The sequence below is a fragment of the Gouania willdenowi genome, chromosome 8, assembly GCF_900634775.1.
Source record: "Gouania willdenowi chromosome 8, fGouWil2.1, whole genome shotgun sequence".
Taxonomy (NCBI): domain Eukaryota; kingdom Metazoa; phylum Chordata; class Actinopteri; order Blenniiformes; family Gobiesocidae; genus Gouania; species Gouania willdenowi.
The window spans coordinates 3,352,253-3,375,430 of record NC_041051.1 but is presented as its reverse complement, the minus strand read 5'-3'; the positions used below and the strand labels follow the sequence as shown (position 1 = coordinate 3,375,430).

At 41.0% G+C, this 23,178-nt stretch overlaps 1 protein-coding gene across 1 annotated transcript; it reads left to right on the top strand.

Moving 5' to 3' along the window:
• Positions 1-370: 370 nt before the first annotated feature.
• On the top strand, positions 371-21,579 carry LOC114467886 (cysteine protease ATG4D-like). Its single transcript, XM_028454398.1, has 11 exons — positions 371-538; positions 4,747-4,894; positions 4,967-5,050; positions 5,259-5,432; positions 5,968-6,253; positions 6,332-6,396; positions 6,463-6,590; positions 6,655-6,733; positions 6,810-6,886; positions 19,447-19,566; positions 20,993-21,579. The coding sequence occupies exons 2-11, from the start codon at positions 4,753-4,755 to the stop codon at positions 21,161-21,163; spliced, it is 1,326 nt and encodes a 441-aa protein (XP_028310199.1). The 5' UTR covers positions 371-538; positions 4,747-4,752; the 3' UTR covers positions 21,164-21,579.
• The last annotated feature ends 1,599 nt before the right edge of the window (positions 21,580-23,178 follow it).

Here is a 23,178-nt window from a genome sequence, read left to right as displayed (position 1 = left end):
GCCAGACTGACTGCTGTTTTGTCAAGCATAGTTTTTATGATCTCCATTTGAGCCAGGGTGGGATGGGTGAAGGATGTTGGGTTTAATCTGTGTTTAATTTTTGATGTTGTTTTTTTGTTTCTTGTTTTTGGGTTTTGTTTGTTTTTAAAAAGGGAAAAAAAAACTGTTGTCAATTGATATATTTTCCAATAAATATATTTTGGATAAAAAAAAATGGTCAGCTACATCTCAACACTTTAAAATTTCTGTTAATAATAATAATAATAATAATTATTATTATTATTAAGAAACTTTTTTTCACTTAGTATTTTGACTTTTGGACGCCACCTGTGATTGGACCAATCAGAGCCCGAGTGACACGTGACCATTCTAAACAGGAAATGGTCGCACATCGGAGCTTGAAGGAGGATTTTTACAACAAAACACCGATAAAACTTTGTTTGACGGCCGTATTCTTACACTGTGAGGACAGAAGAATGTTTTTTATGCCCTCAAGTTTTCAGTGAGAACTCTAAAGTCCGTACTGGTGAAGAACGAGGTAATTCAAAAGATCTGTTCATTTAATGTCGCCTCACGCGTCAATAAAAATGACGTTTAATTATATAATGTCATGTTTTTATAGTAAGAAAACATAGATGCTCATACCTTTTACAAGTTTGTTATGAAAATGTCAAAAACTTTGCTTCAGCCAACGCTTTGATGCAATGTTTAATGTTTTTTTTTCTTCCCAAAAATGATGAATTTTCTAGACCAATACTCAAACACTGATTGAAACTGTTGATAATGGGTAATTAAAACGATTTTGGAAAATAATCTAATTGTGATTTTTTTCCCCTCAATATTGCGATTTGCAATTATTTTTTTAAGGTCCTTTTTTCATGTATTTTCCAACAACCATAATCAATAAATCAATATAATGCGTTCTAATAAACGATATCAGATGTATTATACATAAATAATTCTTTCTTATAGGCTAGCCTTATGTTTAGATAAAGGAAAATGAAGCATTCATTAATATTAAAGACAGTTTATTTATGTACTTGTAAACTTAAATACTTTGACTTGCACTCTTGTAAACATTCACCATGACAACATAACACAATTCTGTTAACAGAATTTAAAACTAAAGTGCAGGAAAAGTAAGGAGAACAAATATGTGCTTTAACAAATTGCATTTTTTTTTTTAGGTAAATCAAAGTCCCAATAAACACAAAATAAACAAATGTATGTTCTTGATAAACCTTAAGAAGGAAACAAAACGTTTTAAACACTAATAAAAAACATTATATTCACTTAATAACAGCAGCACACAACACACTAAATTATTTTCTCTGCATGTCACCCATACCCCCTCAGGGGGGCAGTGGCTGCCACAACATTGCGGGTGGGCAGGGAATCAAACCTGGGGCGACGTCGTACCAGGCCACGGCCAGGGCGAGACCACCGCAGAGTGGACCACGCACCGCATTTTGAAATACATAAACTTTAATATGGAGCTTTTATTCTTGTGGCTGCCACTTCCTGGTCTGGTTCTGGAGGTTACTTCCTGTTAAAAGGGGGTTGCTGATGCTGCTCATATTTTCATTAAAACGTCACTTTTTATTCTGTGATGATTGCCTTAAGACAGTGATCCTCACTATTTTTTTCACAAGAGCCACATTGGCAGTGCAAAATCAAAAGGCGAGCCACTTTTACGACAACATACTAAGTCACCTTTGCAAATGTAAATTGGACATCCCACAAAAAAGAAATAACACGGCCAATACATTTTCATTTAAGACCAGATTTATTTTAATACTGGGATGAGCGGAAGCTGGCATGCATGCCCTTGACTTTATTCATGTTATATTTGTAGTTTGTTGTTGCAATCACAGTGAGGCATTCAAGATGAGCATGGGTCAGTCGGTTTCTCTGTTTCCTCTTGATAATGTTCATGGTCGAAAATGTTGACTCACAGGTGTATGTGCTCATGAAGAAAGACATCACTTTCTGTGCAAGTGGTTTCAAAGTGGGGAAGTCTGCTTCAGAAACAAAACTCCAGAAGTGGCCAACACCTGCTCTGAGTTCAACTTGGAGAATGTTATTTGTTTGCAGCTCAATTATTTCACTCTCCAGAGCAGCACGATTATCAGGGCAGAGCTGTGTGATGGTTGGCGTGAGGGAGGACACATCCACATGGAAGGGGTTTTCAATAAAATTGAAAATCTCCTTATGTTCAGTCACATCACTGAATCTGGATTCAAACTCACCCTTCAGCTCCTCTAAAACTTCAACAAATCTGCTGTAGCTGAAGTGCTGCTGCAGAGATCGGTCCCTTGTGGTTGTTGCTTTGAGTTTAGGGAAGTGGATGAGTTCTCTGTCAGGTATCCACAGAGAAGTTATTTTGATTTGGAATGCTCTGTCTGCCCTCAGCATGTCACTTGGAAGCTTGTCTCTCCCTTGGAGCTGCAAGTTGAGAGTGTTCAGGTGACAGGTACTGTCAGTAAGGAGGGCCAGCTGTATGATCCAGTTCGGGTCTTTCAGCTCTGGCTGGTGTTTCCCCTTGGTGTCCAAAAAACTGTTGATTTCAGGAAGGAGGCTCAGGAACCGCTCCAGCACCCTTCCACGGGACAACCATCTTACTTCACTGTGCAACACTAAATCACTGTTCTTTGTGTCATAGTCCTGGATTAACTCTCTGAACTGTCTGTGGTGTAGTGCTCTTGAAACAATGTAATTGACCACATGCACAACCCTTTGCATCACATTTAGGAATTCACTGTTTCTGAGCTTTGACACCAGTGCCTCCTGATGGATGATGCAGTGGAAGCTGATGAAATTGCCGATTTCATCTCTTTTCTTCATGCCTCGCATGCTTGGAGCACCATCAGTACACACACTTGCAAGTTTGGACCAGCTGAGATGATTTTTCTCAAAAAATACTACAAGCGCATTAAGAATATCCTCACCTCTTGTTTGGCCACAGAGTGGTAGTAAGCACAACATTTCCTCTTGAAAAGAGTTTTCTTTCGGGAACCTCACCCAAGTGCACAGCTGAGCAACGTCAGTCACGTCTGTGCTTTCGTCCACTGCGATGCTAAAACAAGGTGCAGCACGCAGATCAGCCAACAACTGGCCACGTATGTCCTTTCCGATGTCTTCCATTCGCCTCATTATTGTTGAATCAGAGAGCTGTAACCCTTTTAGTTGTTTAATGATGGCGTCCTTGTTGTCAAAGTCTGCGAAGAGTATTTCTGCTGAAGCCAAAAAACAGTCTTTCACTATTTCTGAGTCTGAGAAGGGTTTTTTAGCCCGCGCCAAAATCCACGCTATTTCATAAGACGCCTCTGTTAAACGCTCTGCAGTGGAAGTTGTCCGGTGGATAAGATTTCGCTGCTCACAAAGTGAAGCAGTGAGATGTGCTATTTTTTTCTTTCTTATTTCACTGCCAGACGGATAACTGTCATTGAATTGTGGATGCGCCGTTTTGAAATGGCGCTCTAAGTTGCTTCGTTTGAAACCGACACGGGTTTGTTTGCATATTAAGCACAGAGGGTTCATGCCATGCAGAACAAATAAGAATTCGTCTGTCCACTTATCTTGAAATTTTCTGTGCTCATCTTGTATGCTTCGTATTTTCCGTTTCTTGCTGGGTAACGTTACACCTGCCGTTTGTCTGCTCGTCCCCTCTCCGGTGTTTTTGTGCTGATTTTTGTTTGCTGCTTCCTCAGACTCATTTTCCTCATCTGCTCCACTATTCGTTCCAACACTGTGTGTCTGTCTGTCTGGTGTTTGAGCTCGTTTCTGTCCCTTTTTTTTATTAAAAACCGGTCCATTTTGTGTTTTACGCTAGCTAGCAGAGCTTACTGCTGCCTTCATGTGAAGTGTAAATGTCCAGCGCGTCGTGTTCAAGTGCTTTTGTTGTCATAGTGAAGTGAACCATAGCGGACCCAGTCTGTCCTGAACTGCTATTGGTTAAAATGTTATAAACTGCTAGCTAGTATCTGCTCTCAGGAGTTAAAACCAAATAATAACAGTTTAATAAAACGACACTAAGTTTAAAATATGATGTTATTTAAATTCTGTTTGCTGCAGCATCATGTAGGCTTCAGATTAACCAACTAACAGCAGCAGAGCACTTTTAACATAATGCAATGCTCAGCATCCAGGAGGTTTTCTTTGCTCTCTGTCATGTTGAAAGGTCAAAGTTTATCTCATCTCGGCAACTCGGGTATCATAAAGATTTTCCAGTTTTCCAGTGGAAAATACAACATGAGTGGGTGTTCATGTGCAATTTCGATGTCGGTTTTTGGTATTAACCATAATTACGATAGCACTTGAAGGCAGCATACGTTGCCTGCCTGCAGACGTGAGCCGCGGTCAAGTTTTGGCTGTGTTACCACTTAGGCTACAGTGTGTCCCACTTTCATTCGCGCTTTCCGTGATTCAGCTGCGTGAAATCTATTACAACTTATCGCCACGAGATGGCAGTTTAAGTCCGTTGTTGCATTGTCGGTAAACAGTGGAGAGGATGCATTCAAAGGCGAATGGGCATTGTGAAACTGTAAGCTACCATGCAAGCCGCCAATTATAGCGTAACGAGCCGCATGTGGCTCGCGAGCCGCGCAATGAGTAACTGTGCCTTAAGATGATGGGTTACATGAATTCAATTGAATTGTTTCTTGGAATAGTATTGACTGTAATTCATTCACGTTATGTCCCTGCTCAAGCCATGTGATGAGTTTTGACCCCTCCTCTTCTGCTAAGGACCTCATGGACGACTGGCTTTTCCTCTCCCATGAGTCTGTTTTACATCTGGAGCCAGATGTGGGCCGGACCACGCAGCAGGAAGAGACAGTAGACGGAAGGAGGCTGAAATCCAGACTGGTGTCAGTGTGGAACAATGTGAAATATGGTTTGTTTAACCTGTATTCATTGGTACATATGGAGTATATATTGTATTTGAGGGATTATTTTTCCTTCTCAGGTTGGTCCTTGAAACAGAAATCCAGATTCAGTCGGAGCTCTCCTTTGGTCATGCTTGGGAAGGCGTATGAGCTCAAGGATGAAGGTGAGGTGGTTCCTAGCCTTGAATCACATAAACATTTAGCTTTCAGCGCTAGTTTTATAGAATGTTTGATTAGATTTTTATTGATCTCAAACAAGCACAAAACAAACAGTTATGTAATGAAGAGCAGTTAAAAAGATACAACTTGAAAATGTAAAGGCTTCTACTATTATGTATAATGGCTATATTTAATAGTATTAAATTCTGTCAGAGGAGAGGCGTGGTTTCCGCCGCTCCTTTGTTTCTCTGCTGTGGTTCACGTACAGACGAGGCTTCCCTCAAATGGGCGGGGGCTCTCTGACCTCTGACAGCGGCTGGGGGTGTGTCCTACGCACAGGCCAGATGCTGCTGGCTCAAGGCCTGCTTCTACATCTGCTGCCCTCAGGTACACACACACACACACACAGACACAGACACAGACAGACAGTCCACCAGGTTAGGTTTGATCATCTTTAGTTAAATTCAGAGAAGCAAGTGACCATTCCACTACTACCACAGCTTTTCTATTGGGTTTGTTTCACCACTGCCAGCATGATAGGCCAGACAAGAAACAACTCCACAGTTTATTTCAACTGTTCATTGGTTAAACAGGTTCTTAAAGTCTGTGTAAAGCCAATTCAGACATTTTCTTCTAAACACATTAAATAGGTCATAAATGTATAACTTAAAACATGTAAAAAGCCATTTAGCCATTTATAATGTAATTGTGGAGCTCGGCTTTACAAACTGTTTCACATTTCTGTATTCAGGATTTAATGGGCGGGTCAGAAATCATAGCCACGTTACGTAAACGACCCTGCTGCTGAAGCACACCTAACTTCTACGGCCTTCAGCGGGCGCAATTCACCTCCTCGCCGAAAACAAACCACATATTTAAGGAATAAAAATTTGGTCTGAGCATCTTGTTATATTATTTCTAGGTTGGACATGGTCTTCAGGCCAACATACAGTCAAAGATGACATGGACCTGCTTCGTTCAGGAGATGCTGCAGAACTTAATGCAAAGATTAGCAAGAGAGGTCGAAAACTCAGCGTGGGCTCCCTGCTGGACAGACCTATGGGGGCTACACACAGAATCATAGTTTCCTGGTTTGCTGATAATCCCACTGCCCCATTTGGGATACATAATCTGGTGGTCTTGGGGGAGAGCTCAGGAAAGAAAGCAGGGGATTGGTACGGACCATCCATCGTAGCTCATATCCTACGGTGAGACACAGAGACGAACGCAGGTTCAGTCATTCCCAATGGGGGTTTGTTCCACTCAACGTTGTGGGTCTGTTCCAGGAATGCTGTGGCAGCCTCAGCCGCTGTTCCCAATCTGGTTGTGTATGTTGCACAAGATTGCACCAGTAAGTTATTTTAGCACAGGTTTGCATTGTTTTGGAGAATTGGTGCTGACAGAGGTTATTGTCCAGTCTACCTCCAGGATGTTATGAAGATGTGTGAGCGACCCCTCCCCATGGCCTGGAAGTCGCTCATCATCTTGGTTCCTGTGCGACTTGGCGGACAAGATCTCAATCCTTCCTACATCACCTGTGTAAAGGTATTCCAAGTGTTTCTGAAGAAGCATTGTGTGCAAACTAAAGGTTGGTTTGGTTGTGCTTCAGAGGCTGCTGTCGTTGGACTGTTGCATAGGAATCATTGGTGGCAAACCCAAACACTCCCTGTTCTTTGTTGGCTTTCAGGGTATGTTCCTCACATACCAAAGGTTTGATATACTACCCAATACCATCTTTTCTTACTTTTACATTTTGTTCCAAAGGTGACCATCTGCTGTATCTGGACCCACACTACTGTCAGCCCACAGTGGATGTCTCAACGCAGAACTTCTCCCTAGAGGTACACTGTACTATCTCTGCTTTAATAATCTGTGTACCCTTCATTCTTTAGTTATTCTGTTTTAAAACCAAATAAAAAAAACAAATGTGTGGTTATTTTGTTTTACTGACTTAAAACCAAAACAGAAATACAGAACTATCTAAAACCAGATAAGCAGCGTTTTTTTGTTTAAAAATAAATTTGTTTGTGAGATATTTAGATATTTACAGGGAAATTAGAGCAAGAACTGAAGTCCACTGCACCTGGTTTCCCTCCCCATGTCCTGAACCAGGTCTCCTCACACAATAGGACTGTTTAGGATTTATTTCAGCAGTTTTCTGGTCCTGCTCATGTTTCCATTCAGTCTGTGGGTGTTTTAGCTCGTAAAAAGCTGCTCACATTTATGTTTTGTTTTGCGGTGGTAGGGTCCAAATTGTAGGGCTGTAGTCGACCAAGACTATGGCACATGTAGCGATTAGTCGACCAAAAAATAAAAAACGAAAAATGAATGAGCAGGTGCAGAGGAGGACGAGGAGAAAGAAAAAGACAGACATATATTTAGTTTTGGTGTTTTGTGGCGCTGATTTGCTTTTAAACACAGACCATTTATGAAATGAATCTTATTCAAGCTTTGACCAGAACCCTACAAAGCAAAAGTGAAACCTACAGGTCCGACAGACATTAGGTATTTGTGTCAGAGCCTGACCTGAAACTCACAATTAAATCCTATTTTTTCCTCATACAAATGACATATTTACATTTGTTTTAGTGGTAAGCCTGCTTTTATTAATAAACTGTTAATGTCAACATCAGATCAGCACACGTGGAAACAAATGCATGTCAAACACAGGTGCGCAGTGTGCCTGCAGCGCCAGTGGATCTATTTACATAATCTACGTATCAAATATACAGATAATCCATGTTCTTGTGCAGAAAAAGGATTGATTCAATAGTGGATGCTTGTGCGTCAAGCCTGTCTTAATTTGTTCCCTCACTGCTGAAAATCAGAGCAGTCACCTGTGTGAGTGAGTGCAGCCAGCACTCTCACACAGCTGCTGCTGGACATAGAATCATGTTTAGACATTAAATAAATTATATTTGATATCTACCCTTTGACACTTATGCATATTTTTTATTTTGCACATTATGATACCGCTAGACATTAACAGCAGCCGTTAACACACACAGAAGTTGATCACAAGAAACAAGGAGCACCAGTAGAGTCATGACACCACCTCTGGTTCCATTAATCACATATTGTGTGCTTTTCGTAATATCCATTTATTCATGCGTTAATAATGTTTTAATTGACCAGTTCATCAGTAATGTGACTTATCTTTTTTTGTCCGAGAGTAAAAGTCTCCTTTGGGTCGTCCTTTCTGTGTGGTGATTTTAAAACAGAAAAACGCTGCTTGTTTGCTTTTTAATTTTTCCGTATTTCTGTTTTGGTTTCAAATTCGTAAAACAAAATAACCACACTGGTTATTTGTTATTTTGATTTGGTTTTAAAATGGAATAACCAAAGAACGCAGGGTACACGGATTTTTAATTCAAGCTGGTTCCATTTTGCTTTTCATTGAATGACAGACCTTTGATCATGAGTACCATTGGGCAAGGCAGCAAATGGACAAACAAAAACAACTGACTTAAAGCCCAAGATTGAAAAGTAATTCCAGATATGTGGATGCTTGAGCATTGAGCTGTGAGTGCTGCATAAGGAACATGCATTTCACTTACAGTGTTTAGCAAAAGTTGGTATAAAAATGGAGGCTTTTAGAGTTCAATTCTATCATATCTAATTATTAAATCAATGACTGTGTGTGTGTGTGCGTGTGTGCGTGCGTGCGTGCGTGCGCCGAATATCTCCCTGACGTGGGGTCTGTTCGACCTAAAACTTTTTTACAAGCTTGCACACACGCCAAGTGTGCGCATCCGTTTGGACGTATTTGGTGTTGCAAAACGTTTATTTTAATTTTATTTCGCCCGGACGGCACGTTCATGTTTACCCAGAAATGAAATCTATTCAGCTTTTCACTAGGGATGGGCATTGATAAGAATCTAGCGATTCCGATTCCATTATTGATACTACTTATTGATTTGATTCCTTACCGATTCTCTTATCGATTCTCAGTGGGTGAAAGGATGAAATAATACAAACGAATTTGTTTGCTTTAACTCTTTATCTTTATCTATTCAGTTTCCTGCAGGGATATCAGCTCTCTTTTAATTCACCAGGTATAGATTGTTTTAACTAGATAATAATATATACAATATGACATTTTGGCTATAAACATATGAGAATATTTATAGTGCTCCTTGATCCAAAACTAATTCAAACAAATAAACAAATCACTATTCTGTAAAATTTAACATATTAATCAAAAGTAAGTACAGCTGAACTTATCACCTGTAGCATATTAACAATTTTTGTGCAGGAAAATTAGAATGTTTACCTTTTCGGTAAGGATACTAGACGGTTCTGGACACTGTGGCTTCCTCCAGGAATGTCTGGATATTAGCATTCTGAAGTTTAAAATGGAGGACAACCAACACAAATTTAGGGAAAATATGATTAAATATGTGAGGTAGTGTGGCTTTCAGTGGCTATTCAAAGTGAATGAAGAGACATCTCAGGCAGGAAGTTGCAAAATCTGTGTCCATTTTATTTACAGTGCCTCCCAAACATTTACAGAGTGCTGGTACCATGATGTGTCTTCCTCCAAAGACCAAGCACAAATGGACCAACCCTGAACAAAGCACACACCTGCCTTTTATTCTCAGGCCCACCCATTGGCCCATCCCCTTACTGGGCGTAGCTCCTGGTGAGGTCACCAATGACCTCACCAGTCTGGAGTATAAAACCAGGAAATGTTGACAGCACTCCCCTTTTAGGTGCCACATGGAGCAGGTAAGGATGAATGTAGTTTTGTAAATGTGTATGTGGAACAGAGTGTGTGCTGTTCAACTACAGGGACAAGTGGAGTTTAAGACTCACTTCGTCACACACCCCCCCCTTACAAAATTCAGACCTCATAGGAACTAGACAAGAAATCAGCCACACCATTCTTATTTCCAGGCCTGTATCGGATCCTGTAACAAAAGGGCTGCAAAGACAAATACCATCGGGTTATTCTTGCATTACTGTCCCTCATTTTGTTCATCCACTGTAACGCTCGATGGTCCGTTTCTAAGATAAACTCATCTCCCATCAAGTAATATTTTAAAGTGTCTAGTGACCATTTCACCGCCAAGGCCTCCTTCTCCACAGTGGAATACCTTGTCTCTCTGGGAAAGAGCTTACGACTTATGTACTGCACAGGTCTTTGGTACTCTCCATCACCTTGCAGCAATACAGCTCCCAGTCCTACTCCAGATGCATCTGTCTGCACAATGAAAGGACGGGAGAAATCTGGACATTGAAGAACAGGCTCATTACATAAACAGTTTTTGAGGTCTCTAAATGCAGAATCACATTCAGGGTCCACTTTATCTTGTTTGGACTTGACTTGCGCGTCAAATCACTAAGGATGGCTGATCTTGTAGAAAAATCCGGAATAAAGCGGCGATTCCAGCCAGCTAATCCCAGGAAGGATCTAACTCTGCGTTTGGTTGTTGGAGGTGGGTAGGACAGGAGTGCTTCAATTTTACTAACCTGAGGTCGTATGACACCACCCCCGATGATGTACCCCAAATACTCCACTTCAGTCTTAGCAATGTGGCACTTTCGGGCATTCATCACCAGTCCGGCCCTTTGGATTCTGTGAAAAACATCACTCAAGTGTTCCATGTGATCTTCCCAACTTTCACTAAATACCACAATGTCATCGATGTAAGCCGCCGTGTGGCCATCTGCACCTCTAAGGACTTCATCTACCAGCCGTTGAAATGTAGCTGGCGCTCCGTGGAGTCCAAAAGGCATTGTCCTGAAACGATAAAGCCCACTTGGGACTCTGAAGGCTGTTAAGTCTTTGCAAGTGTCAGATAATGGCACTTGCCAATAGCCTTTGCATAAATCAAGAGTAGTGAGAAATTTAGCATTGCCCAAACGCTCAATTAAGTCTTCGACTCTGGGCATTGGATATGCATCAAAGGCTGAAACTGCATTTAGCTTAGAAAAATTAACACAGAATCTTTGTCTTGGGTCATTTTTCTTTGGGACTAAAACAACAGGACTACACCACTCACTTTTTGAATGTTCAATTACTCCCATGGCCAGCATATCTTCCACCTCTCGCTTTACAGCAGGCCGCAGCTTAGCCGGGATCCTGGATGAGGTGTCTCTGATGGGCTGCTGACTGGGGTCCCGGAGCCTGATGTCATGCTGGATGAGATCTGTGCAGCCTGGTTTTGTGCTGAACAGAGCTGGATCCATGATTTGGTGTAGCTCCTCCTTCCGGTCTGACGAGAGGTGGCCGAGATCTGGTAGTGACTGGTCTTCCTTTAATGAAGGGAAGAACAGCTCCTGACATTCCTCTTCTTCAGCCACTGACCTAGCCCATAGCTGCAATGAAGACGCTCTGTCGTTCCATTCCTTCAGAAGATTAATGTGAAACATCTGATGTTTTTTCTTCCTATTTGGCATAAAGAGTTCATAGGTTACAGGGCCGATTTTCCGTGAAATATCAAAGGGACCCTGCCACTTAGCCAAAAGTCCACTTGCAGAAGTGGGTAGTAGAAGCAGAACTTTTTGTCCCACCTCAAAGGAACGCCTGCATGCTGCCTTGTCATAGTTCAGCTTCTGCTTTTTCTGAGTTTGAGACAGGTTAGAATTAGCCAACTGCTGAAACTGTTCTAATTTGTCCCTCATTTTTAACACATAGGCCAAAACACTACATGGTATTTCTGGGTTAGGGGCCTCCCAAGCTTCTTTTAGCACATCCAGAGGACCACGTACCACATGACCATAGAGCAGCTGAAAGGGTGAAAAACCTGTTGAAGCCTGCGGCACCTCCCTATAGGCAAATAGCAAAAAGGGCAGCCATTGGTCCCAATCAGCCCCTGAATCCGCCACAAACTTTCTCAACATGGACTTGAGTGTCTTGTTAAATCTCTCCACAAGTCCGTCAGTTTGTGGATGATAGGGTGTAGTTTTGATCCCTCTAATCCCCAACAGTTTGTACACTTCCCTGAGAAGTGTGGAAGTAAAGTTTGTTCCCATGTCAGTTATTATTTCCTGGGGAATTCCCACCCTGGAGAACAATTGAATAAGGCAGTTTGCAATTTGACGGGCCTTGATTTTTCGAAGGGGAAAAGCCTCAGGATATTTCGTGGCATAGTCACACAACACTAAAATATATTTGTTGCCTACACTACTTTTCTCAAGGGGCCCTACAATGTCCATTGTAATACGAGAAAAAGGAGTGTCAATTATTGGCATCGGCATGAGGGGTGCCCGATCAGACCTTTTACTTGGAGCCGTTAGTTGACACTGAGAACAGGATTTACAATACTGGACTGTATCAGACCACTGTTGTGGCCAGTAAAATCGGGGGACCATCCTAGAAGAAGTCTTAAAATGTCCCAAATGTCCTGCCCAGGCTACAGAATGTGCTAGGTTCAAAACTATAGGTCGTAAACCTGCTGGCACAACTAGCTGATCCCCCATTTTGCTACGTCTGAAGAGTTGTTCATCTTTTACCAAGAACACTTCTCTTACTCTGTCTGTAACGTCTGTATCAGTAGAGACACATTTAGCAAATAATGGAGCTAGAGTGGGGTCCTCACGTTGCAGTTTAGCTAGATCACTGGGAATGACCATTAGCTCTTCAGAGATTGGTGGAAGAATTGTCTCAACCATTTGTGTGCCCTTAAGTTTTTCTTGTCTTTTTTGGCTTTTACTCTTCTTTGGACCCTTTTTTGAGCTCTCAGACACTGAAACATCACAGTCTGAAAAAGGTAACTCTTTTCCGCAGTCAATATCCTCAGACTCTACCCTCTGCTTGTGACCTGACCTGGTGACAACAGCCATGCTCTCAACAGAAATAACATTGTCTTTAGCGTTGCCTTTTGCTATTAATTCACGCAAAATGGGCAGGTCCCACCCCAGTATAACTGGGTAGGGCAATTTGGACATAACACCCACTGAGAATAAATACTGCTGGTCCTCAACTTGGATGTTAACATTAGCAATAGGATAGTCCACATTGTCTCCATGAACACACCAAATTTTCATTTTACCACTAAAAGTGACATCTTTAGGCAGACAGTCTTCTCTAATGAGGGTGCGGCTACTGCCTGAGTCTAACAGCGCAACATGTGGTTTGTCATCTATAAAAACACAGACAGTTCTTTCCTCATCAATAATTGGTGGAGACATCTCTTCTAGGACACACTGAGGTTGCGGGCCCAAACACATGAATGTCTTACTGACCTGCTGCTCGGGGCATTCTGACCTAAAATGACCAATTTGACCACAGGAGTGACAGACCAGGGGGCTTTTGTTTTTAAACTCTCTAAATCTAGGGTTGGGATTTGAAAACTGAGGTCTAGGGGTTTTACTTCTAAACCCACTCCCACCCATAGGTTTACTCACTCCTGGAGACAGAGGAGGTAGACTGGTTCTAGTAGAAATAGAGGTTTTGAAAGAGCGCCGTGCAGACAGGAATGCTTCTGCCAACTCTGCAGCTTCTCTTGATGTTGGAGGGTTGCGCTCCTTGATCCATGTGCGCAACTCTGGGTTGAGCATTCTCAGAAACTGCTCCTGCACAATAGCATCTCCGATCTGCTCCCTCGTTCTTTCTCTTGGTGTCATCCACTTGTCGTAGAGATCTTTCAGCCGGGACTGCAGCTCCCTGGGCGTTTCATCCTCATTCACCTCTGTAGATCGGAACTGCATCCTGTAGGTCTCTGCACTTATTTCAAACTTCTCCAACACCGCTTTCTTCACTTTGACATAGTCCATTGTTTCTGTGACGTCCATAGCCACATATGCAGCTCGTGCCTTGCCATTTAGAAGTGGGGCCAAGTACAAAGCCCACTCTCCCTTTGGCCATTGGCAGGCTGTGGCAATTCTCTCGAACGTTGTCAAATAATGATCAATGTCTTCATCATTTTGATATGGCTGCATTTTAGGACCTTTCCCGCTGGGGATCCTCACCAAAGCTGGCAAAACGGGGGGCCCTGCCTGAGCTGCTGCTCCTTCCACCACAGGCTGCTGGTCTGGATGCTCTGCTTTCACCTCCTGCTGGAGCTGGTCCACCCGGCGCTCCATGGACTGCCACCGGTTCTCCTGCTGCAACTTGTCCTGCTCCCATCTAGCATCATCCTCATTTTGCTTCCTCACCAGGCCGTGGAGCAGGTTTGCAATATCAGCCATGCTTGGAGTTGGCTGTGGGGCATGCTCAGTCAGTAGCTCTGCTCCCAATGCTCCTTCCTGACTCCCATCTGCATGGTCTTCTTCTGGCACTTCATTAAGTTTACTCACATGTGGATTGCGTTTTGGTGGCATCTTCTTCAGTAACTGGATCCCACCACTGCCACCATTTGTGAGGTAGTGTGGCTTTCAGTGGCTATTCAAAGTGAATGAAGAGACATCTCAGGCAGGAAGTTGCAAAATCTGTGTCCATTTTATTTACAGTGCCTCCCAAACATTTACAGAGTGCTGGTACCATGATGTGTCTTCCTCCAAAGACCAAGCACAAATGGACCAACCCTGAACAAAGCACACACCTGCCTTTTATTCTCAGGCCCACCCATTGGCCCATCCCCTTACTGGGCGTAGCTCCTGGTGAGGTCACCAATGACCTCACCAGTCTGGAGTATAAAACCAGGAAATGTTGACAGCACTCCCCTTTTAGGTGCCACATGGAGCAGGTAAGGATGAATGTAGTTTTGTAAATGTGTATGTGGAACAGAGTGTGTGCTGTTCAACTACAGGGACAAGTGGAGTTTAAGACTCACTTCGTCACAAAATAAGAATACATATACAATACAGCTAATACAATACTTTAGTCATTTAGTGTATACAATTACTTGTCACAGAATGAACATCAAATGTCAGTCACTTCACTTTACCTGGTAACGTTTGGAGAGATCATTCAAAATGTTCTCCGTGAGGCTCCTGGTGAATGCAGTCGTTTGATTGCACGGTGTAATGTTTGCGCAGCTTCTGAAGGATGGGCAGTATCTGCCTACAGGTCGGACTTTTTTCACTGGAGACTGCAAGTGTGGATGTATAAAGCATCAGCTGCACAAACTCATCTGCCTTCCTTAGGTCCTGAATGCCAATTCTATCCAGCCTTGCAACATAAAAACAACAAAGACAAACCTTTTATTAATGGCTTTATCATGTTTTTTGCAAGTCCGATTGTTTCCAAACACCACTTACTTGTCTTTCTGCATAGGCTTTCTTAGACGTGGGTCTATTGCTGCAGCTTGGATGGCTGGAAACTGCTTCCTGAAACACTCAATCATCAAAAAACAGAGTTCCATCTTGTCCTCACATCTAAAAGAAGCATGTGCTGTGGCAGCCCTGAAAGACAAACATGCACAAAAACATGAAGAGATTAGTATTAACAATATTATACTTTCATCAGTTTATCATTTTAAATGGTTCTAATCTGTTCATATAAATGTTAAAATGTATGTGTTGGCAGACTATGACTTATGTATTTTAGTCTTTACTTACCGAGGAGGAGTTGCTTCTCTTTAAGGACTACTTTAGCCATGTGGGATCTCCTCATCCATACGATCAGAACAACCGCCCAGTTGGAAATGGTGCTGCAGATGTACAGCTTCTGAACTCTAAGGTTGAGTGTGTGCGCAAAACATTGAAACTTAATAATGTCCTGCTTTTTCACAACTACATCCATGTTTGCTGCATCATCCACTGTGGCAGCCACCACCTTCTCTTTTACTCCAAACTTCTCCAGGATCCCCTCAATCTCCTCTGCCACTGCTGTCCCTATCTTAGATTTGTACACTGCCTTGGTTTTGAGGACCTGATCCTGACTAGAACTGGTCCAACCATCAGCTGTGATAGCTGCTTTTGAGACATGTTTTAGGTCAGAGATCAGATTGCTCTTTTCAACACCATACCAAGCAGGGATCAGATGGTTTGTTAAACTTCTCTATTTGGGGCATGGTATTTGCAGTTGACAGTCTTTATCATCTCCCTACAGAAAACATGGGAACAATGATACATAACTACTGGTTAAAACAACATGAAACCTTGATAATGCTAGCTTTCACCTGAACAGGTAACATAAAAATGGGGCATCTACTGTGGCAAAAGGGTGTAAACCCTTCACCACAAACCTGGTTACTGCTCTGTGACATTCGTCTATCCTCGTTTCTGTCAGTTTCATCTTCCCTGCCTCGATGAAAGGTGTTGCTAAAGGGGTTGCCAATGGTGTGCGACAGCTACCCACTGTTGCCTTTGTGCCACTGCAGCCAGTCTCTTAGCTAGCATTACTCTGGCGGTCATCATCTTCATCTAAAATGTCATACCAGGAGATAGACAGTATTCATATGGTGAAAGGAGCTTCACTTAGCGCTAGCATAAACACATTATACAGGACCTGGAGGAGTTTATTCGGTTTTCGATTCCCATCCCTACGTTTGACCTCAGTGTGAGGGGGCACTAGCGCACCATCTATATCTATTTCACGCATTTTAACCTGATGTGAGTCACTGAGTACGTGCATGTGGGCGGCTGAAGCGCGTGCGTGTGTGAGCCCACGGAGGAGTAGCGAGTCAAACACACACACATACACCGATACACCGCTTCGTCCGCTCTTCTTACCGTGAACTATTTCCGCTCCGTCTGTCCGTCCTCCTAGGAAGCGTCTTCCTCTTGAAGTGTGAGCCACACACAAATTATAGATTAAGTTATTCTCAGTCTGCTCACTAAGTTACATCTGTTTGTATATTAATTACTAACTTTGGATGATAATCACCCCCACACTAACAAAATGTTAAATGCTAAATAAATAGTTTTATTTGTACGAATTTGTCTTTTATCAGATTCTACCTAAAGTGCAGCATTGATGCAAACTTTACCAATTTATCATGTTCATGTGTCAGAATTAAACCAGGGAAATCACACACGCTATTTTTTTTTGCACCCATAAATAAACCCCTTTATAACACCACAGAGTACAGAGTATGTACATCTCTTTGTACATTTGTACATCCAACCTTCAAACACATACTCATTTGGCCATAATTGACAACTCTACTTAAGCTCCTTCCACTATATGAATACGTACTTTTGACAGCTTGCATATAGCCCGAGTGTGTGCATGCGTCATTTTGGACATATTTAGTGATTTCAAAATGTTTATTTTCATGTTTGTTTGACTGTTCACTGTTTAGACCGGACGGATGAGACCCGTAAGTTATTGGCGGGCAATGGCTGCGGCTGTGCCAAAAGCGAACAGCGAAAAATGCACATTTCTCTGCGGATACGGCATTATAAACGCTGATATTTATCACCATGTGCTATATAACCAAATGTGCACCTTGGATGTACGTGCTGAACGCACACTGAGCCGTTTAGAGAGAGAGAGAGTTGCGACAACAGAAGAGTTCCCAGAAGTTTCAAATAGTTCTCGGAAGTTGTAGGCGACTATTGATATCACTGGACTTTGAGGCTGATTGAGACGTGTCCTCTGTGTGTGTGTGTGTGTGTGTGTGTGTGTGTGTGTGTGTTGTGTGTGTGTGTGTGTGTGTGTGTGTGTGTGTGTGTGTGTGTGTGTGTGTGTGTGTGTGTGTGTGTGTGTGTGTGTGTGTGCGCGTGTGTGCGTGTGTGCGTGTGTGCGCGCGCGCGCGCGTGCTACAAGAGCCTTGTACCGCCTGGATTAAGCAGGAGGTGTGGTTCCTCTCTGTGAGTTACAGGTTCTCCTGGATGCAGTGGCTTAATGCCTTTCCATACCTCGCCATCAATGACTTGACCTGTGCAGAGAACAAGATCATGTATTACTAATATTTCTCTGTGTACACAATTCCTTAAAGAATACAGGTTGTATTATAAATAAATTATATTCTATATATTAGTCAAATAATGTACAATATATTTCATTTCATGATTTTCAGATTATTAAATTATTCTCAATATGATAGACTATATAATTCAATCATCTAAATACTTAAATATTAGCATATATTCAATATAAATATCAAAATAGCAGCTTGCGTTTAAAGTGCAAAGTTCATTGAAACCATTAAGCACAATGTTTTGCTAAAAACACACCACAACATAGCTTAATGATAACTGATCCACATTGAACATGATTACTAATATAATTATTGATTAAATTCCATTAACAACATGATTGAAAGGAAAATGAGAAGGTTGGCATAAACTTGCGATCACTATAGGACAGGCTGATGCTAACGCTAAGCAGTGACTCACTTTGCTCTGTTTCACATATTGAGCGGCTTGATCACGGTGAGATCTAAGTTTGGCAGTCAGCTCCTATGAGTTATTGCTTAATTAGATCACTTTCATGGTTTGTCACAACAGTTTTATGATTAACTGAAGTTAACCTACCTGTAGCAACAACATCCAAATCATATCTTGCGTGTGTCCGCCGCTTCCTGGTAGCGCAAGATATAGACTTTCTAATTTGTCAAGTGGAGTCACGTGACTGCACGCAACTCACACTTCAGCCCAAAGATTATATCACTTGCAAGAGAATACATGCACTGATTTGACACCCGTGTTACATAGACAAGCAATTTTGATTCTCAAATGAGGCTTATCTTACAGGAGCTTTGGGGGCCTCCAGTGGCTTTGTGGGGCCCTATGCATTTGCGTAGTCTGCGTATAGCAAGAAACGGCCCTGATAACATACAGGGAAAGAATATAAAGGCTGATATTTTCACCATGTGTTTATAACCTAGTGTGCACCTTACATAAATAAGGAAAAGCAAAACAAAAGCATGTGGGGAAGCGCGTGAGGCTGTTATATTGCGTGCTCTATTGGCGCCACAGGCAGAATATAAGAAGAATCTGCTGAGGGGGGCTTTGGTGTAAAACCCCTCTGTTTTCTGTGTCTCTTCTCTATTGTAGTATGTTGGATGTATATATGTTATATATACATATATATATATATATATATATATATATATATATATACTGTATATATATATATATACTGTATATGTTTGTGTGTAATACATTTTCCCACTGGGGTTCCTGAGTTTTTCCTTACCAAATGAGGGTCTAAGGACAGGGGATGCTCCATGATATTTATTATCCATTTGCTTAAGTCCAGCAAACATTGGTGCAAACTTTATTTACCAATTTATCATGCGCATGTCCCATAAAATTAACCCAGGGAAATCACACACTATTTTACTTTGCACCCATAAATAAACCCCTTTATAACACTACAGAGTACAGAGTATGTACACCTCTTTGTACATCCAACCTTCAAACACATACTCATTTGACCATAATTGAGATGATGCTGGAAACTTCATTTTTTTTCACTGAGTAACAATAATGGCAACGGTAGTTAAGGTAATGGATTTCTTTGATTGTTTTTTTTTTAAGTTATTGTTGGATTGCGATTGTCAATAATTTTTTGTGATTGTAATTTCCTCTTTTTTCTTTTCTCTTTTCAAACTAACTGCAGTCATTTCACTGTAAATATCCTCGGAAAATGCTCTTCTCCCGCATGGACCCAAGCTGCACCATCGGTTTCTACGCCAAGGGACAAAACGAATTTGAGTTGTTGCACACAGCTGTCAGTGAGGTGGATTCTTTTCTTCATTTATCTACTATTATAGAGCTTTAATGCTGTGTACATCTATCGAATTAATACTGTAATTACAATGATTGCATACTGTATTAATGCTGTAAACATGATGCATGTACACGACAACACAACCATCACAATGCCATATTTCATATAGCATCATGTGCCTTATTCATGATTCACCTAAAGTAGTAATTTCATCTTATTGCAGTGGTACCCAAACTAGGGGGCATGCCCCCTAGGGGCGATGTGACGTCATGACGGGGTGAGTGTGATGGGGGACTAGAACGGCTTTACTGAACCTTGAACAAAGAGCTTTATTAGTGTTCTAAAATATGTGATTGCAAATTTTGTTTTTTTTTTTACATGTGATTTGAAGAAAAATATTCCATTTTTTTTTTAAAGATCACTTTTTTGCCCTTTGAAAAAATAAATTAAAAGTTGTCGCAATTTTATTCTTCAAAGGGGCATGCAGCAGAAAAGTTTAGAAACCACTGCAATAAGATGAAAATACTAGTGCAGTTGTGCATCTGTAAAAATAAAAAACATCGCTATGCGTGCTAATAGAGTTTGTGGGGCATCCCCTAACCCCATGCAACCGGGGTTCTTATAGAGCCAGGCCTACAGTTTTAACCTGGTTTATCCAAGCCGTTCGTGACCACGCCCCCTATTTCCATTTCATCAAACTTTTCTCAGCTTGAATCTTCCCAGCTCAGCCAATCAGCTCTTCAGCCCCAACGAACTCGCCGGCGGGGGTAGCTCCAGCCTCTGTGACTCTCACAGGTCTAAATGTTGTAAAGAATGAATGAATCTATACCTCTCTGTAATGCTAAGAAACTATAGAAGCTAAAAGTGTAACCAACCCACATTCAGAGCCAAAGACCACAGCAGCGTTTTCATTGGACCATAACTGCATGTTGGAATGTGAGAAAAACCCAACTTTAGGTTATTTTACCACTCGTGGATAATGAAAATTCTTTACGTGAAGCCATTGTAGCTTGCCTCTGTGTCTTTTAATAATTTAGTGTTTATTAGTTTTTCACTCACGTACACTCACATTTGTGTCATGTGTGAACTTTCTGCTTATTCCCCACACAGTCAAATGGGTTTCCTTGTTTACACCAGTGTGTGAGCAGCAGCAGCCTTAAAAAAGCAACATGTAATACAGAGGGTAAAGACTGAGACAAGTTAATGTGCTAATCATGATACAGTATGTACTGTACACATAACAGGGAAGATGTGACGGATATTGCACACTATTCTGTTGGCATTACACTTGTTTATTTATTATTTAGTCTTTGTGTGTCTTCAATCGTTTACTGCATCCAGCATTTTTTCTAGTTAATCTACCTTGTAGTTCAGTCAGACAGTATGAGTTTGATCACCATGTGACCAAATGAAGGTGTGGTCTCTGTCTCTTCAGGCTCTCTCCATGTCTGCTCCCACGTACCCCATGTTTATATTTTCTGATGGTGAAAGTGAGGAGTTGTGGAGCAGCAGCACTCTGGCGAGCAACGTCACGTACATACAGAGAGAAACGGCCCTGCAAAGAGTCAACACCAACGACAGCATGGATGAGTTTGTTGTTTTGTAAAGGAAAAACAAAGTTCTTATTAAATAATTAAAGAAACACTTTTTAAACTTGTATAGTTCATGCAGCTGAAAAGATGTTAAGTAGCTGTAGCGACACTACTGCTGCTTCATGCACAATTTATAACTTCAGTTTAGTTGTATAAATCTACACCATTGTCTAGAACAAGCTGCTGTGAAACAGAAAAAGACTTCTCTGTATAGACTACACTATAGTACTAAAGGAGCTGCTCTTTGTCTTCATTTTAACATTACACTGGAAGATGGCATCTCTTTTGGGAAACATGCTGTTGTAAAACTGAAGAAATCCACTGGGATACTGTGAAAAAATTTACTGTTGCTATTTTATGTAGTGGGATTTAAAAAAAAAAGTTTTAAAATATATAAATAAAGTATTTTTTAATCTTTTGAAGCATCAGACCGGATTTCATGTGCTGCACCTGTAGATGTTATGTTGGAAATGATAGTGGGATAAACATTCTTTACATTTCCAAATACCAGAAAACCTTTGTTCTTTATGTTTGTGATGGTGTGATTGCATTAGGGCACTGAAGAAAATGCTTTTCATTGGTTTACCCTGACCATGGAAAAAAAGTATCTCACTGTACAAAATGACTTAACTCTTACAATCATGAGTAGTTCTTAATGTGTCAGTTGACACCTCAAAATATATTATTTTTAAAACCAGAAACTAAATGTTTTTCAAACTCCACTACATCTTTTTAAACTACATTGTATCACTTAGTAGATGTTAAGTTGTGCCTTAATTGGCATCCTTAATATTAGTTAATACTCTGTCCTCTAACCCAGGGTTAGACATGATTAACTAAGGGTATTGTTAAATAAAACATAACTATTTTACCAATGCATAATGCAACATAATGCACAACAGGCTGTGATCAGTGGGAGGGGCTTATGTCACTGGAAAATTCTTCGCCATCACATTCTAAATGCTGTATCTTGGCTATTTTTCAATGGATTCGCTTCAAATTCACTGAGAGTGATTTTTTAATAGGTTTACCCTTTATACTGCTATAACTCTCATATACAACGTTAAAACAGCCTCATGTTTGATACACATGACTGTCCATCCCTAAACAAGAATCAATGTGAATAAATATATATATATTTATATATATATATATAGACCATTGAACATTTCCTTTCAATGTGTGACCTTGACCTTTGCTCAAAGTAATATTTAAGGTCAAGATCAGTCTTCTGTTTCTCTTGCAATATTATTTTCAATTTAATGAGTAAAAACAACATTAAGGGACATTACTCAACAACAAAATACACACAGTAACATGTCTTTCACATGAACAATTCTTACAATTCAGAAATGTGTACTTTTAACCAGTTTTATGATGTAGAATTTTTTTCCACAAATTTTGCAGTTTCAATTTATAATTGCCAAATATGTATTCACCTTGCAAATAGAGGTGTGTAATACATTGTAATCGTAGGAGTTGTTATTTTTCTTCCTCAACTTTTCCGCAGCTCCTTTGTCCTGGAACTTCTCCAAGGCTTCACGTATGTCATCTCATAGGGTCAATGTCAAGAATGGGCAAGTCACCTTTTTTGGTGCCAAAATATCAAAGTAAAGGTCAAAGTAGCGTGAAGTGTCAAAAACCAAAAAGTTTCATATCTCTGCAAATATTTATTGTACAAGTTGGATGCTTACATTTCTGAAAAGCTCATCTCAAGTGGAGTATTTAATTTCATTGGACCGAAGCTGTATGACCTACCAGTATACAATGAGTTGGGCTCTAATATACAAAGTTTAAACTGCTTCATATTTGATACACATGATGACTGTCCAGCCCTAAACAAGACTCAATGTGAAAAATACCCATCATGCTTTGTGTTCTCAGATGGCGCCACTTCTAGTGGCGTCCGACGCTAACAGCTCTAGCGGAAAGACAATTTGTCGTGTTGACTTCAAAATAGTGTTGGATGAATCTTATAAGATGGGAACAGGTCGCTGATGACGAAAAAGCAGGCTGTGATCAGTGGTGA

Excerpts from the sequence above, each read along its gene's own strand:
- LOC114467886 (XM_028454398.1), top strand. The coding sequence starts at position 4,753 with ATGGACGACTGGCTTTTCCTCTCCCATGAGTCTGTTTTACATCTGGAG. Across the intron at positions 6,591-6,654 it reads CCTACATCACCTGTGTAAAG|AGGCTGCTGTCGTTGGACTG; the intron begins GTATTCCAAGTG and ends GTTGTGCTTCAG. Across the intron at positions 6,887-19,446 it reads CGCAGAACTTCTCCCTAGAG|TCATTTCACTGTAAATATCC; the intron begins GTACACTGTACT and ends AACTAACTGCAG.